At 42.9% G+C, this 17,383-nt stretch overlaps 1 protein-coding gene across 1 annotated transcript in view; it reads right to left on the bottom strand.

Moving 5' to 3' along the window:
* mtx2 (metaxin 2) overlaps positions 1-17,383 on the bottom strand; it is a 66,355-nt gene that overhangs the window by 23,144 nt on the left and 25,828 nt on the right. The window contains exon 4 of the mRNA XM_067987613.1: positions 8,385-8,457. Coding sequence (XP_067843714.1) covers positions 8,385-8,457 — 73 coding nt within the window. The remainder of the gene's footprint in view (positions 1-8,384; positions 8,458-17,383) is intronic.

Here is a 17,383-nt window from a genome sequence, read left to right as displayed (position 1 = left end):
GGCTTAGCGTCCATTTTTGTCTGATTACTTCGGTGAAGCACCTTGGGTTGTTTTTCTATATTAAAAGGTGCTATAAAAATGCAAGGTGTCATAATTTGTGAAACTGCCATTGGATTTTATTGTTCAGTTTTATAGTAGTTTTACGATTTCGCTGATGGAAGATGCAGTACAATCTGTGGCATTGCAGTTAGGTTTAATTGTAATTTTATTGAATTCTTGTTTAGAATTACTGTACATACTTACCGTATTGATGAGTTTTTTATATTCTACTGGGGTTAGTTCTTTATTCCAATTTTAAGGCAATCTACAAATTCCATTCTTTACAATTGTCTCCACACTCCTTTCTATTGCAATACCTGAATCACTTGAAATACTCTTTAAACAAGTAAACCTCAAGGTAACCAAAATCTTTTAAAGAATAGGTTGCTTAGACATCACTTCAACTAGACTTATGCAAATATAAAAGCACCGAAATGCACGCAGGCTGATTTGATCGGACTGTCGTACAATTGCTGTTCATACTGTACTACCAGAATCACTTGGGCCTTTGTGCAAGCACGAAGGTCCGCACATGCGCACAAATATCGTTTTGGACCAACTCTTCGCCTGGGGTATGGGAGGCAACAGAAACTTGGATTTTCTTCTGCACACACTGCTGCAAAGATGACACTACCAAAGGCTGAACATTCACCGCAATAGCAGGTGCTTGACAACTATGAAAATGCTTGTTCCATATCACAAGAAACAATTTTCTCCATAAATTTCCAACTTTGGGGGGGCTTTTAAAATAATCAAGTACTTTATTCAAAAATTCTATATTATAGGAAAAAAAACATGCACAACCTAATCTAGCTCGTGGCCCCTCAACATGGACTTAAACAAAGAGGAGGTTGTGGCTTTGTGTTTACCTAAGTCATAGGTTCAAGTCCCATGCTTTATTTGATCGGAGGACCAGCATGGTTGGATCCTCTAGCCACTCTTTGCCCTCCCTATTGGTCCTGGTCAAGTCAAACATACCAAGCCAGGTTAAGTTAGACTGATGGGCACAGAAAGTTAGATTGATGGGCACCTGCTAAGTTCATCTCAGAATGACGGCCTGAATTCAGTTGGAAAACATAATCAGCAAATAATAAGCAACACCATTTATTAATTTGAATAGTGAAAGAACAGATTAAAAAATGATGATTAGAAAGCTTGAGAAAATAAACTTCAAAAGTGCAGATTGGGCACGCATGGGCTGTGAGTTTGTAGTGGGAATGTTGCTGTGTGTGCAGCTAAACAAGCTCTTCTATGTTCCACATCAGAGGTGGTGTCTTGCAAGAGGTCCATCCAGGATCACCAACTCCAAGGCATCTTACCTTTGCAAGAACCATCAGAGTCACCCACTCAAGAGGAAATAGATAATGAGTCAGACCAGCGTTGACAGCGGCAGAGGAGGAGCCTTTCTTTCTCTCTCCCACAGAGCGGTCGGCAGCGGGGAAGGAGGAGCGGACCTGGTTGGAGCGGCGGCGAGTCGATAAAGGGAGCAGCAGAGGCCTGAGGTGAGTAATTAAACTCACCTACGTGAGTCTTTTTCCCCAGCGGGGAAAGAGCTTCGCGGGCTTTTTCAAAGGCAGGGGGCGGGGCCAATTCATTGGTACCCGTATATAGGTGGAGCGGTTGCTAAACCCGAGACACTACACTAGTAGTGACTCCCACCCTCCCACCTCCTCTAACCTTTTGGGGGGTAGAGGGAATTTAAAGGGTAGGTTCGATTTTATATTTTGTTTTCAGGGACTTAACTCCTGGACCTAAGATAAATAAGAAGCAAAAAGTAATCCAAGTGGGAAGTCACCAAGGAAGAGGTAAGTGATTGGCTGGTGAGTATTTTCCTGCTGAATTTGTCTAAAGTTAGAGTTTGTGGATTCTCGGGTCTCTGTTGTGTAGTGGGGGACTGCTGTTCAGCAAGGGCCCTTGAGTATACCTTTTAATTGAAGTGAAGTTGGTGGGATTCATTTAATTTGAATTAATTAGTTAAAGGGTAAGTCATGTCAGGACAGCCCAGCCCTGTGTTATGCTCTTCCTGCTCTATGTGGGAAATCAGGGACCTTTCCGGTGTCCCTGACGACCATGTGTGCGGGAAATGTATCCAGCTGCAGCTACTGACAAACCGCATTGCGGCACTGGAGCTGCGGATGGATTCATTATGGAGCATTCGCGATGCTGAGAACGTCGTGGAAAGCACGTTTAGTGAGATGGTCACACCGCAGGTAAAGGTTGTACAGGCAGGAAGTAATTGGGTGACCACCAGGCAGAGTAAGAGGAGCAGGCAGGCAGTGCAGGGGTCCCCTGTGGCCGTCCCCCTCTCAAACAAATATACCGCTTTGGATATTGTTGAGGGGGATGACTTATCAGGGGAAGGCAGCAGCAGCCAACTTCCTGGCACCAGGGGTAGCTCTGCTGCACAGGCTGGGAGGAAAAAGAGTGGAAGAGCTATAGTGGTAGGGGATTCTATCGTAAGGGGAACAGGCAGGCGTTTCTGTGGCCGTAAATGTGACTCCAGGGTGGTTTGTTGCCTCCCTGGTGCCAGGGTCATGGATGTCACTGAGTGGCTACAGGGCATTCTCAAGGGGGAGGGTGAGCAGGCAGAGGTCATGGTCCACATTGGGACCAACGACATAGGTAGGAAGGGAGATGAGGTCCTGCATCAAGAATTTAGAGAGCTAGGTAGAAGATTAAAGAGCAGGACCTCAAAGGTTGTAATCTCTGGATTACTCCCAGTGCCACGGGCTAGTGAGTATAGAAATAGGAGGATAGAACAGATGAATGCGTGGCTAAAGAGTTGGTGCAGGAGGGAGGGTTTCAGTTTCCTGGATCACTGGGCCTGCTTCTGGGGAAGGTGGGACTTGTACAAGTCGGACGGGTTGCACCTGAACCAGAGCGGGACAAATATCCTTGCGGGGAGGTTTGCTAGCACTGTTTGGGGGGGGGGGTTTAAACTAACTTGGCAGGGGGATGGGATACAGAGTGGAGCTACAATAGGGGGTGATGTGCAGCCAAATGTAGAGAAAAAAACAAGTCAGCTTGGAAGACAGGGCAAATATGTGAGGGCAAGGCTGGATGGCATCTATTTTAATGCAAGGAGTCTTGCGAATAAGGTGGATGAACTGAAGGTGTTGATAAACACATGGGAGTATGATATTGTTGCTGTCACAGAGACATGGTTGAGGGAGGGGCAAGACTGGCAGCTCAATATTCCGGGGTACAGAATCTTCAGGCGAGACAGAGGGGGAGGTATAAGAGGAGGGGGGATTGCAATATTAATTAAAGAATCAATTACTGCCATAAGGAGGGATGATATATTAGCAGGTTCCTCTAATGAGGCCATATGGGTGGAGCTTAAAAACAAAAAGGGGGCAAGCACTTTGATGGGAGTGTACTATAGGCCCCCAAACAGTCAGGGGGAGATAGAGGAACAGATATGTAGGCAAATCTCAGAAAATTGTGCAAATAATAGGGTAATAATAGTGGGGGATTTCAACTTCCCCAATATTAACTGGGATACTCAGAGTGTAAAAGGCTTAGAGGGTACAAAATTCTTAACGTGCATCCAGGAGAGCTTTTTGAGCCAGCATGGAGAAAGTCCTACAAGAGAGGGGGCGGTACTGGACCTAATTCTAGGGAATGTGGCCGGCCAAGTGGAAGAAGTGCTAGTTGGTGAGCACTTTGGTGACAGTGACCATAATTCGGTGAGATTTAAGGTGGTCATGGAAAAGGACAGGGAGGGGCCGGAAATAAAGGTTCTAAATTGGGGGAAGGCCGATTTTAATAGGATAAGGCAGGATCTGGCCAAAATGGACTGGGATCAGCTGCTTGTAGGAAAATCCGCATCGGAGCAATGGGAGTCTTTCAGAAGGGAGATTGAGACCATACAATGGCAACATGTTCCCGTAAAGGTCAAGGGTGGTTCCAAGAACTCCAGGGAACCTTGGATGTCAGGGGATATACGAGAATGGATTAGGAAAAAAAGGAGGGCTTTTGGCAGATACAAAAGGCTAAAGACGGAGGAAGCCCTAGAGGAGTACAAAAAGTGCAGGGGGATACTTAAAAAAGAAATTAGGAGATCAAGGAGGGGCCATGAAATAACACTGGCGAGCAAAATAAAGGAAAATCCTAAGATGTTTTATAAGTATATTAAGGGTAAGAGGATGACTAGGGAAAAAATAGGGCCCATTAGGGACAAAAATGGCAATCTGTGTGTGGAGCCGGCAGATGTAGGAGGGGTTCTAAATGAATTTTTTGCATCTGTTTTCACTGTGGAGAAGGACGATGTAGACATAGAAATACGGCAGGGGGACTGTGATATACTCGAACATATTAACATCGAGCGGGAGGAAGTATTGGCGGTTTTAGCAGACCTAAAAATGGATAAATCCCCAGGCCCGGACGAAATGTATCCCAGGCTACTGTGTGAGGCAAAGGAGGAGATTGCGGGGGCTCTAACACATATATTCAGAACCTCTCTGGCCACAGGGGATGTGCCAGAGGACTGGAGAACCGCTAATGTAGTACCATTATTCAAGAAGGGGAGTAGGGAAAAACCGGGGAACTACAGGCCAGTGAGCCTAACATCAGTGGTAGGAAAATTATTGGAAAAAATTCTGAAGGACAAAATTAGTCTCCACTTGGAGAAGCAAGGATTAATCAGGGATAGTCAACATGGCTTTGTCAAGGGAAGATCATGTCTGACTAATTTGATTGAATTTTTTGAGGGGGTGACTAGGCGTGTGGATGAGGGTAACGCAGTGGATGTGGTATACATGGATTTCAGTAAGGCCTTCGATAAAGTCCCGCACAGGAGACTGGTCAAGAAGGTACGAGCCCATGGAATCCAGGGTGCCTTGGCACTTTGGATACAAAACTGGCTTAGTGGCAGAAGGCAGAGGGTGATGGTCGAAGGTTGTTTTTGTGACTGGAAGCCTGTGGCCAGTGGGGTACCACAGGGATCGGTGCTGGGTCCCTTGCTGTTTGTGGTCTACATTAACGACTTGGATATGAATGTAAAAGGTATGATCAGTAAGTTCGCTGATGATACAAAAATTGGTAGGGTGGTAAATAGCGAGGAGGATAGCCTCAGTCTGCAGGACGATATAGATGGGATGGTCAGATGGGCGGAACAGTGGCAAATGGAATTTAACCCGGAAAAGTGCGAGGTGATGCACTTTGGAGGAACTAACAAGGCAAGGGAATACACAATGAATGGGAGGACCCTAGGCAAGACAGAGGGTCAGAGGGATCTTGGTGTGCAAGTTCACAGATCCCTGAAGGCGGCGGAATAGGTAGATAAGGTGGTAAAGAAGGCATATGGGATACTTGCCTTTATTAGCCGAGGCATAGAATATAAGAGCAAGGGGGTTATGATGGAGCTGTATAAAACACTGGTTAGGCCACAGCTGGAGTACTGTGTGTAGTTCTGGTCGCCACACTACAGGAAGGATGTGATCGCTTTGGAGAGGGTGCAGAGGAGATTCACCAGGATGTTACCAGGGCTGGAGCGCTTCAGCTATGAAGAGAGACTGGGAAGATTGGGTTTGTTTTCCTTGGAGCAGAGGAGGCTGAGGGGGGACATGATTGAGGTGTACAAAATTATGAGGGGCACAGATAAGATGGATACTAAGGAGCTTTTTCCCTTCGTTGAGGGTTCTATAACAAGGGGGCATAGATTCAAGGTAAAAGGCGGGAGGTTTAGAGGGGATTTGAGAAAGAACTTTTTCGCCCAGAGGGTGGATGGAGTCTGGAACTCACTGCCTGAAAGGGTTGTGGAGGCAGGAACCCTCACAACATTCAAGAAGCATTTGGATGAGCACTTGAAATGCCATAGCACACAGGGCTACGGACCAAATGCTGGAATATGGGATTAGATTAGACAGGGCTTGATGGCCGGCGCGGACACGATGGGCTGAAGGGCCTCTATCCGTGCTGTATAACTCTATGACTCTAAGCGTTTGCACTGGGTGAGGCATTGAGCACTAGTGAATATGAGGAAGGGCTTGAGAGTGGAAGAGGGGGAAGAGTGCTGTTCCTTCACAGAGGGTGGAGTGGTTGGGGCCTAGGCAAGCTGATGGAGAGTTTGGGTGGTGGGGTTGTAAGGCTGGAGGAGGTTACAAGGGAGGGTGAGGCCATGAAGGGATTTAAACACGAGGATGAGAATTTTAAATTTGAGGTTTTGGGAGACCAGGAGCTAATTTGAGTCAGCAAGGACAGGGATCATGGGTGAGTGGGTTAGGATATGGGAAGCAGAGTTTTGGATAAGCTGAAGTTTATGGAGGGTATAAGATGGGAGGCTAGCCAGGAGACTATTAGAATAGTTGCGTCTGGAGGTGACAAATGCATGGCTAGGATTTAAATTTAATTTAATTATTAATTTCTTTTAAACTGGCTATGAAGGAATTTCAAATTCATTTTTTAAAATCTGGGATCTCACTTAAACAATGCTTTAGGATGTTTAGCAACTTTGTTTGACACAATTTTTCCAACTTTACCCCTCCATTGCTCTAAATCCTGACTCATATAAAGAACCGTGGCCATTGACAGCTCAAGGGCCATTTTCTTACGTAGGAGACTCCCTGTATTCAACTGTGGGTGAGGCATCACAATTGAGCTTAATCCTGTCCCCATCAGTGAACCATACATGCAGTTTCCAGCAGGGTTCAATAGATAGCGATCAGGGGTAGGAACCTGGTTGTTTTCCCCCCTCCCTAACCCAGTGGTATTATGGTCAATTGTACTATTGCACAGCATCAAGCTGAGATCGGCTAACAACACAAATAGATCTTCGGGTCTTTCTGGTCACTATGACTCAGCAGTTCTTGATGTTCTTGAACCAGTTGGAAGAGTTATGTGACAGCAGATCACCTTGTCCTCACATTCTCTTTCAGAGGTTGGGGGAGGGTGCAGCAGAAAGAATCTCTTCAGATAGCCAGCTGGGAGTATAACTTTGGGAACCTGATGAGCTATGGAATAGCATACTACCACAACAATGCAAAGTGCCACCCATTCTTAGAGCATTTATTAAATCTATATTCACATTAATTATTTCATTTATATCCTAAGCTACTGATATCAATATTCAACCTAACTTTTACTGTCATTGAAATAATTGTGGCTTAAAATGTAAACGTATAGTCAAAATAGATTTAAAAGTTATTAAAATGTTTAATACCAAACAACACATTGCCCAAAGTCATTTTCAAAACATAAAAATATCTTTAGTCTAATGTTCCCAGTCACCCTCTTGGAGCCCCATGTACAATGTAGTATTTCCCTGTTTGGGGGGGGGGGGGGGGGGGGGGGGGGAGGGCAGCCGATTTTCCCCCAGACCTCTACCATTGCTATTCTATAACCAACTGCTACGAGGGGCACGTATGGTTAGCGTTACTTCATCCTCCGATTTTCTCTCCCTGTTCCCAACACCTGCTGCTATGGAATTATGGGTGCACTCCAGTAAAATTCTTAAGCGTTTTATTTTAATCGAACTTAACAGAACCACAAATTAAGCTTTTGCACAAACATACACAAATTATATTTTGGTTCATATCTTGAAAAGAAAAAGATAAGGAAAAGTGTTGTACCGAAATGCATGAAACCTGCTGTTAAGGCCAGTTCATATACAGTTCACACTAACAGCAGGCTCAGTCATGGTTCTTTTGAATAGATTCATTCTTCATTGCCTTCACAGGCAGCCTTAGGGTAATAGATGAGGTGAAACGTATGAACAAAAGCCTCATCTGCATCCATACGATAAGTGTATCACAAAAGAATTGCAGGTCTCTTTGAACATAGTGATCTCTGAGCTTTTATTCATCTATGTTCAGGCACAAAGGGAATCCCTATAAAGGCCAAGAGCATCACATAAACACTACTAAGATCCAAATGTCAATCTTAGGAATTTTGAGCCTATGCACCACCTAATCTCCTCTTTCCTTACTTAGGCAGTGAATGCTGCTAAAAAAAACCACACATCTACTAATTTTTTAAATAAAAAATGTGTGGTAGGTACGCATAGCATTTATGGTAATTTGCTTGAACGATCATTCACAATGGAATAATCCATATGCAAAATGCTACTTTACATACAAGGTCATATCATCACAGAACAATCCTAGTTTACACTCATCTCGGAATGAAAATTCCTGAACAACTGCAACCTTTACAGTAATTTATTCCTCAAATAAACAAGGCTGCGAATGAAAAGACTGGGGTAATACAAAAGCATATGAACAAAATAGCTCATGACCAGAGGTAAAAAACATAACAGTGCTGTTTGTTGGCTACAGGATTAGATATGTTGCCATGGCATCACACAAAACAACCCCTCCAGGAATTTAAGTCAGCTTCAGACTTACCAGATGGGGACATGTACTCTGCATTTGCCCTACAAAGCACCTGGACTGGCAGATTGCACATCCGCAGAAATGCCTGAAATAAATCAATATTTTGTTATGAAACTAACATTTCAAAAATATAGGTTCATACCAACTCATGATCACACTACAATATAGACAAATAAAAGAGTAAACATATCTTTGGCCAGCAGAGGTGGGACTGATCCAACTGAAAAATGATCCAAAAATATCAAGATTGGATTTCTCCCCTTCCTCATCACGTAGACATCTTGAAAATACTTCATTTAGGAGGATTAAGTTACATGCGCACAATTAATTCTTATGGCATTAGTGGCTTAAATCTTAAAATGTAAACCATAAATAATGTGTTTTTAAATAAAATAAACTGATTAGTCAAAATAATGGAATGTTCCCAAAAAAAAATCTTATTTGACCCCGAGAACAGCTTCCGACCACATATCCGCTCCATCACCAAGACCACGTACTTCCGCCTCCGTAACATTGCCCGTCTCCGCCCCTACTACAGCTCATCTGCTGCTAAAACCCTCATCCACGCCTTTGTTACCCTGAGACTTGACTATTCCAATGCTCTCCTGGCTGGCCTCCCATCCTCCACCCTCCATAAACCTAAACTCATCCAAAACTCTGCTGCCCGTATCCTAGCTCGCACCAAGTCCCGTTCACCCATCACCCCTGTGCTCCCTGACCTACATTGGCTCTCAGTCTGGGAATGTCTCGATTTTAAGATTCTCATCATGGTTTTCAAATCCCTCCATAGCCTCAGCCCTCATTAACTCGGTAACCTCCTCCAATCATACAACCCTCCGAGATCTCTACACTCCTCCAATTCTTGCCTCTTGCGCATCGCTGATTTTAATCGCTCCACCATTGACAGCCATGCCTTCAGTTGCCTGGGCCCTAGGCGCTGGAATTCCATCCCTAAACCTCTCCACCTTTAAAACGCTCCTTAAAACTTACCTCTTTGACCAAGCTTTTGGTTACCTGTCCTAATATCTCATGTGGCTCAGTGTCAAATTTTGTTTGGTAATCGCTCCTGCGAAGCTCCTTGGAATGTTTTACTACGTTAAAGATGCTATATAAATGCATGTAGTTGTTGTTGTTAGAATGTTCTCAAAAAAATCCTCTCAGCTACTTGGGGGAGGGTGGGGCCTTTGTGGATTTTGTTTGGCTTTATTTTTACAATTACAGTAGCAGCACATATTTAATTAGGTTAACAAGGACAGATTTCACTCAAAATGCTTTTTTGTGCTCAATTAGTTTCACATTCATAAGAGGTGCTGTCAATAATATTTTCTATTAAAAATACAGGAAATTATACACAAGCATCAGGGCTACAAACGGTACATTATTCCCTCACCACTAATTCTTCCTAATGCAATTCCAAACTAGGTCAGACTCGAAAAAGGAAAGTCTGACTGTGAAATAACAGAAAGTTGTAGGTTTGATGCACAGCAAATTTATCGTTATTTTGTTTGGCATGCACGCTATATGTGCCTCCCCAAAGACTTACAGGAGCATAATGTTAGAGACAAACAAATTGTTGGCACTTTGCCTCATTGTGCAATGCTGCCAACCTTCAACCATGTCTCAATTTTTCCACCAACTATTCTATGCACTAAATGAAAGCAAACTGTATTCAAGGTAACTAGCCTGAGGTAAACTTCAAAATTGTGTCACGGGTTGCTTGCTGCTGCTACGAGGAGCACTGTTTGAGCTGTGGTGTATTTGCGCTGCCAGCCAGCCAGCTGACTGCACTGGCCCGGAGTGGCACACTGAGGATGGGGTCCTGTGCTAAACTGCCGACATGGAATTCTCAGGATATTTATATTATTATAAGATAAATGCATTGTCAATTTGCTGTCTCTAAAGAGTAGGATGTAGATTTTTTTGCTTCTACAATACAGTACTAAACACTCCTCCTTCATATTTCTTCTCTAAGAGGATTTGTTCCCATATTAGCAAGTAAAAACAAAAAGGTAGGCTTGCAACTTTACTTACAATTGTAAATGGAACATTTGTCTGATTTCTTGTGTTCTGTTTTATGTGATGGAGTACCCCAGCCTATTTTGGAATCATTTTAATAATCTAATTATTCAATTTGAGAAAAAAAAATTATTTCACATGCCTGCAAGGCATTAAAAGCACTCCCATATTCTGAATGAACAGCAACACTGCATGCTGAGGCATGTATTGGTGCAGAGTACACTGGGGTTCCTAGGATTATTACTATTATTATAGATGTTGATGTTGGAGGAAACAAAGTCCTCCAGTGATGGGCGAGTGGCAAAGCAACATGCATGGTGATGCTGGCAGTAGTAGTCACAGACTTGCATGCAGGCAACCCAGAACATAGTCATTTGATGCTGGATATGGAGTCAACAGCATTGTTTGGTGATTCTCTGGGTGACTAAGCAGCCCTTTTTAGGATTGCACTGCTCACCCCGAATGGATAGGGGACTAGAAAAGGTGCCTTGACATTGCCTGTCTCCGTTAACTGGACCAAATTACCACGTCTGGTAGGTCACTCATGCGGTCAAAATCAGAAACTGAGGAGACCTTTGACTACTGCATTATGGAATGTTCATACTTTATTGGACAATTCACTTGCTCAGCGTTAAGGGGAGGATTTGATTGATCGCCAAAGAGCTGGCTCGATACTGGGTGGACATCGCCGTTCTTACGAAATCAGATTGGCTGATGAGGAGCGGCTGACTGGAGCTGACGTAGGTTATAATTTTTCGGGCCAGGATGGTCGGTGGAAGAACATCACCTTGGTGGTGTTGGGTTCGCAATTTGTACTGATATGATTGCCAAGTGGTTTACCTATCTTGTAAGCGTACTATTTGATGATGAACATAACAGGATGAAGAAATTGGGGATGAATATTCGAAAAAGGGGGAAAAAAAATCAGCTGAACCATCAAGCCTGTGCCTTCTCACAGTGCAACCTGCTCAGACTATTAAACCCACTCCTCCCACCCCCACATAGCTATGCAATGAATGATACAAGGATCAATAAGGAAGTGATGGCTCGCATACAGAGAGTACGCGTGGCCTTTAGTCCAAATGTGTTTGGAATCAGCACAGTATCAATGTTGCCACTAAACTGAAGGTTTTTAAAGGTGGTTGTCCTTACCAATCTCCTGTATAGATGCAAAACACAAACACTCTATAGAAGGCCCTCTCAACAGCTGGAAAGGTTTCACCAAAGACCCTTCACTCCTTACTTCATATAAGGTGGCAGGACAAGATCATTAACAACGAAGTACTGGAACATGCGACAGCATCAACATTGAGGCTATGATAATCAACACTATTGGGCAGAACGATATACGGTTACCAAAGCAGATACTTTATGGAGAACTGGTGGACAGCAAAGATGCTACGAAGATACACTAAAGGTTCAAATGAAGCAGTGCAACATGTTGACACTTGGGAAACCCTGACCATCGACAGATGCCAATGGTGTGCTTAAATGAGAGAAGTGAAGGGCTTTGAGCTAGAACGCCGTGCTAGCGTGGAGGCAAAACGTGAGAGACACGGAAGGATCGGCAACGTCAGAGAGATCAACAGGAGAATTGTCCAGGAACGCAGTTACGTGAGACTTGTGGTCGACAATATCTATTACATATGGGTCTGCACAGTCATCAACACACCCCTCTGCCATGAACATACATATGCTCCCTTCTTTATTGGCACCGTCATCCCCGAGCATGAGGGACACACTACTACGTCTGCTTTTATTATATACTATTGTACACGCTTCAATTTCTTTTTACTTAAAAGATAATTTGACAAAAACATGCACTGCATTTTCTATTGAAATTAATTCGTTTCAGAATCTATTTATAGAGACAGAGCTAATTACTGACCGACCAGGGGAAGCTAGCATGCTGTTAGTTACTTCAGCCGTTATATCTTTTGCTTTTTGATTGACAGCTCCATGCCCAGGCAGAAAAATTATTCTGCAACCCCTGGCTACCTCACCAGTTCTTCCCATTCTATCAGCATGAAAATGAACATATGAAGACTCTGTGGGGTAAACCCAACCTCTTAAGTTTTTGTTGCATGCGCTGGTCCAGGTTCATTGTGATTAGGAGAGTAAGGGAAGCAAAATGCCTTTTGTTGTTTTGTAACTGGGAACAGAGAGTATTGTGCTGCAAGTTAATGAAATTTGCTGTTCCAATTTCATACTGCGTAATTTTTTTATTTTTAAAAAACCTGATTCATAGAGTGCAGCCTAAGCCACATGGTCTGGCAGAGTGATTATTCTTCAGTTATCTGAAGACTAGGAGGACAGGAGAGGTCTTGTGTTATTTACAGGGAGTAAATTACAGTCACAAGGTTGCAATGTTTAGGGCAATTCTACATTTCTGGATATTGGACGTATAATGTCACTCTTTGGTTTGCAGTGAGTGCAGGCTCACTTACAGAAGCAGTCCTTGATGCAGGACAGAAATATCTGGCTCAGCCTGTAAATCATTTTTGTAATATAATTTATTCTCTAGATGTGGCAACACTGACAATGCCGCATTTATTGCCCATCCCAAGTTGCACTATGAAGATGGTGGTGAGCCTTCTCCTTGAATTGCTGCAATCCTTGTCAGGGTGGTATTCGCACATTGGATAGGGAATTTCAGAATATTGGCCCAGAAATGAGGAAGGAGCAGCAATATGCATCCAAGTCCAGATGGTGTGTGCCTTGGAGAGGAACTTCAAGGTGATGGTGCTTCCATGACAATGTCTTTCTTGGTGGTAGTGCTCACAGGAGAGGGAGGTGCTACTAAGTAACTTTGGTGAGTTGCTGCACTGTATCCTGTAGATCATACATACTGCAGCTATACTGCGCTGTTGATGGAAGAGGTGGATATAGACTCGTGGCAGGGGCGCCAATCAATCGAACTGCTCTGTCCTGGATGGTGTCGAGTTTCTTTAGTGTTTCTTTAGCACCATCACCTCGAAGTTCCTCTCCAAGTCACACATCATCTGGACTTGGACGCATATTGCTGTTCCTTCCTCATTTCTGGGCCAATATTCTGAAGTTCCCTATCCAATGTGCGAATACCACCATGACAAGGATTGCAGCAATTCAAGGAGAAGGCTCACCACCATCTTCATAGGGCAACTTGGGATGGGCAATAAATGCGGCATTGTCAGCGTTGCCACATCTAGAGAATAAATTATATTACAAAAATGCTGCACCCATCCAGACCAATGGTTCGTATTCAATCACACTCCTGACATGACCTTGTAGATAGTGGAGAGAGTTTGAGGGGTCCTGAGGTGAGCCATTCATTGCAAAATAACCAGTCTCTGTCCTGCTCTTATAGCAACAGTGTTGATATGGCTGGTCCAGTTCAGTTTCCCATCAACAGTGATCCCCAAAATATTGATGGTGGGTGTATCAGCGATAGTGATGCCACTGAAGGTCATAGGCTTTCTCCTGCTCAACATGGTCATTACCTGGCATGTATTTGGTCCGAATGTTACCTGTCATTTGTCAGCCCAAGCCTGGATGTTATCCAGATCTTGTTGTAGGCTGGCAGGCCACTTCATTATCAGAGGAGTTCTGAATTGAGCTGAACACTATGGAATTGTCAGTGAACAGCCCCACTCCTGACATGACAGAGGGAAGCAGCTGAAGATGACTGGGCCAAGGACAGCATGTTTACCTGTGGGATTGGGGGAGGAGGGAGCAAGGTGGTAAACTATATGCAACAATCAAATTAAACAAACAAAGGAAGTCACTAGTACTGGTCAGAAAGAATAAATACATATATCATTATACTTAAGGCATATTAGTAGCAAGTCTAAAAATATTATAAGTAAATTAATATGATTTGCTGTTGTACTGTGAACTTGTGGTTTCTGTAAATTTTTCCATAAACTCAATGAAACACATAGTAAATTATTTCACAGTATGAGTCATTTCAAAATACATAGTCCCTACCATAAGATGGAGTGCTTAAATTGCATACAAGTTTTTCTGACAGGTGAATGCAACAGTTCAATTTAACATGTGTCACAGATTTTTTTTTGTAGACATCCAGTGATCTGTACACTATTTTTTCTTTAAAAAGATTTTATAATTTTTTTTTTAAAAAGTAAAGTTGTATTTTCTTCAGTTAACACAGATGAGGTAGATATAGTAATTTGTTTTCTAATAAGTTCAATACAGAATTCACAATCATGCTCCGTATTCTATCATCCAACTATATAATAAAAAGCCTTGTATATAGGGCTTGTCGCACATTGAATGTGTTTGTCATTTTAAATTTGCTTGTAGCATAAAACAAATGCCCATCACACTTTTCACACTGGCTGAACCATGTTTATTGGCTCAAACATAGACAGGTAGGAAAAATATCAAATCAGGAGCTTACAATCCACAGAAAGCAAGTAAAACACTCTCAGATTTTTGTTTGGAGCTACCAAAAAGGAACTAACCACCACAATCAATCAATGCCAAAAGGAATTTTTTTCAAGTGCTCCGAGCAGCCATCTTACTTCTCTACAAATCTCCACTTCTCAAAGTTAGTCATTTACATTAGAAATGCCTCCCTCTCGAGCCTAGGGCTTCTGTATTGCTGCATTGTGCACCTAGGCCTTGCCTGAATGGAGAGGTTCAGCCAAGTAGTAAACTTCCACAATTCACTTGCTGTGCATGTCACTCCAATGGTCAACAATTTCAGCTCTAGGCTGATACTTTCTACTGAGTCTAATAATGCTCAAGGAGGAGGACAAGCTTATAAACAGGAAGTTTTGCCATGCTCCAGGCCAGTCTTGATGTCAGTATAAAAATAACTCATGTTTTAAAGAAACCCAATTTTCCAATTGGACAAGCAAAAAAAGTTTTCTCAAATCAACAAAAAAAATTCTTAGAACAGCTGACTTCACAGTTTATCTTATTACTGCTTATGGAAGCCTGAACTGTGTAAAATCTGTCACTGCACTCAAAGCAGTTCATTGCATGTGAAGTGCTTCGAGACATTTCTCAGGAGCATGATAAAATGCTATATAAATGTCTTTTTTTTCCTTAACGAGCTGTAGCTAACCTACTAACAGGGGTCCTGCTTTGTTGCAGTGAGAAGGAGCCATTGGAGCATTCTGAGTAATAAATGTAATGGAGATTGTGTGTAACTCGATGTGCAACTGGGCTGAATAAAGTACAATTTTTTTTTACTGTTCTGGTGAGTTATCAGGGTCTATTTTAAAGTTAATGTTGCCAAATGGAAAATCATAACAATCCCCCTTCTTTTCTCAAGGTCCAGTGGTTTTAATTTTACAATACCAGATCTCATTCCTTGACATTTCTCTTCTCTTTCTCCTTCCCCATGCATCAGTTACTACTACCGCCGCCACCCCTCCATCATTCAGAACAGGCCTGTACTAAACATCCAAGCATGCCATAAACAAAAATCTAGTGTACAGCATCCATTGGGTAAAAAATGTATGTGAGGCATGGGGAAAATGTTGGCCATGTCTGTGGAGGCAAAGGATTCTGATTGGCGAACCAATTACATTACATTGCCAATTCATTACAGCCAATTAAATACTTTTGAAGTATAGTCACAGTTGCAATGTAGGAAACACGGCAGCCAATTTGCACAGCAAGGTCCCACAAACAGTGATAATGACCAGATAATCTGTTTTAGTGATGTTAGTTGAGGGATAACTATTGGCCAGGACAGCGGAGAGAACCCCCACCCCCCACCACTGCTTTTCTTTGAAATAGTGTCATTAGATCTTTTACGTCCACCTGAGATGGCAGATGGGGCCGTGGTTCAACATCTCATCCGAAAGACGGATGAGTAGGTTTTGAATTATGAGGTTGCAGGTCTGCCTATAGAAACTGCATTTTGCTGTGAGCAAAAATAAAAGGACTGGGAGAAAGTCTAAATTGTAACAACAGCAGCTAAAGTGGAATAAATATAACTATAGTCTGTTCAAAGCTTAAAAGTAAATTACAGAAGCAAACAGAAACAAATAGCAGTACTAGAACTTAGAAAGTTGCGGAAAGAGAACTAGAATTGACTTATTTCACAGCAGAGGAAAAGGGTAAGTCTGGAATACCAGTCAGGGGTGCCAAACTGGAGGCTGTACAATTTAGATGGTTTAAGGCTTTTGAATTGTTAGCTATAACTGGGATAAGGAAGTAGGGACACTTCGTGACAGAACACTTATTGTTCTTTCTCACGTAGATCCGATGGTGTTGTGAGGACAACAGATGTACCCTTGACCAAACTGTGCCTAAAATATCCAACTTGGAATGGTGGAATAGTAGGAATTCCAGCATCGTACCATTTTATGTTCTATTAGGAAATAATTTAAATAATGATAAATCTGCAGTCAGCTTAATTAATTGGGAAAATGCTTGAACTGGAAAACAGCTAATCCTGTGCCAAATCTGAGCAGTTAGTGATGGTGGATGCTGATAGCAATGTGCAGTGGCAGAAGCTTCACCAGCCTAAACAAGATTTGGGGCCAAATAGTCTCAAGGCAGGGACTTGCTGCATTAACTTTGAGCACACCATGCGGAGAGGTAAGTCACCCGCAGAATGTCACACAGTATAGGTAGCGGGGAGTCTAGGTAGTGTGAGCCGGCAGAAATTAAGCATATTGACCATGAGAGGTCTTGTGGAGGCAGGTGAACAACACTGACCTTGCTTTGCAGTCTGAGGTCACAGAATCATTTTATCCCAAGAACACATCATTAGTTCAACAAGGTGCCCGGTGTGGCACAATAATGAATGAACACTACTTCAAGGTAGCCTTTTATGTCTTACCTGTTCAAGGGAAGGATATAGTGGTCACATAAATGGCACATTAACTGAGAGCAGAGTAAGCATAAGGAACTTGCAAAGTTTTCAGCCTCTGTCACATGCAGACCTGGCTTTGTGAGGACATTTGTACAAAGAACAAAGATAGGCAATGTAATCATGCAATGCCTATTGCCTTTGCCACAGGAACCCCCTCTTG

This window comes from Heptranchias perlo, chromosome 7, assembly GCF_035084215.1.
Source record: "Heptranchias perlo isolate sHepPer1 chromosome 7, sHepPer1.hap1, whole genome shotgun sequence".
NCBI lineage: Eukaryota > Metazoa > Chordata > Chondrichthyes > Hexanchiformes > Hexanchidae > Heptranchias > Heptranchias perlo.
The sequence above is the reverse complement of the archived record's forward strand: the minus strand, read 5'-3'. Positions and strand labels throughout refer to the sequence as shown.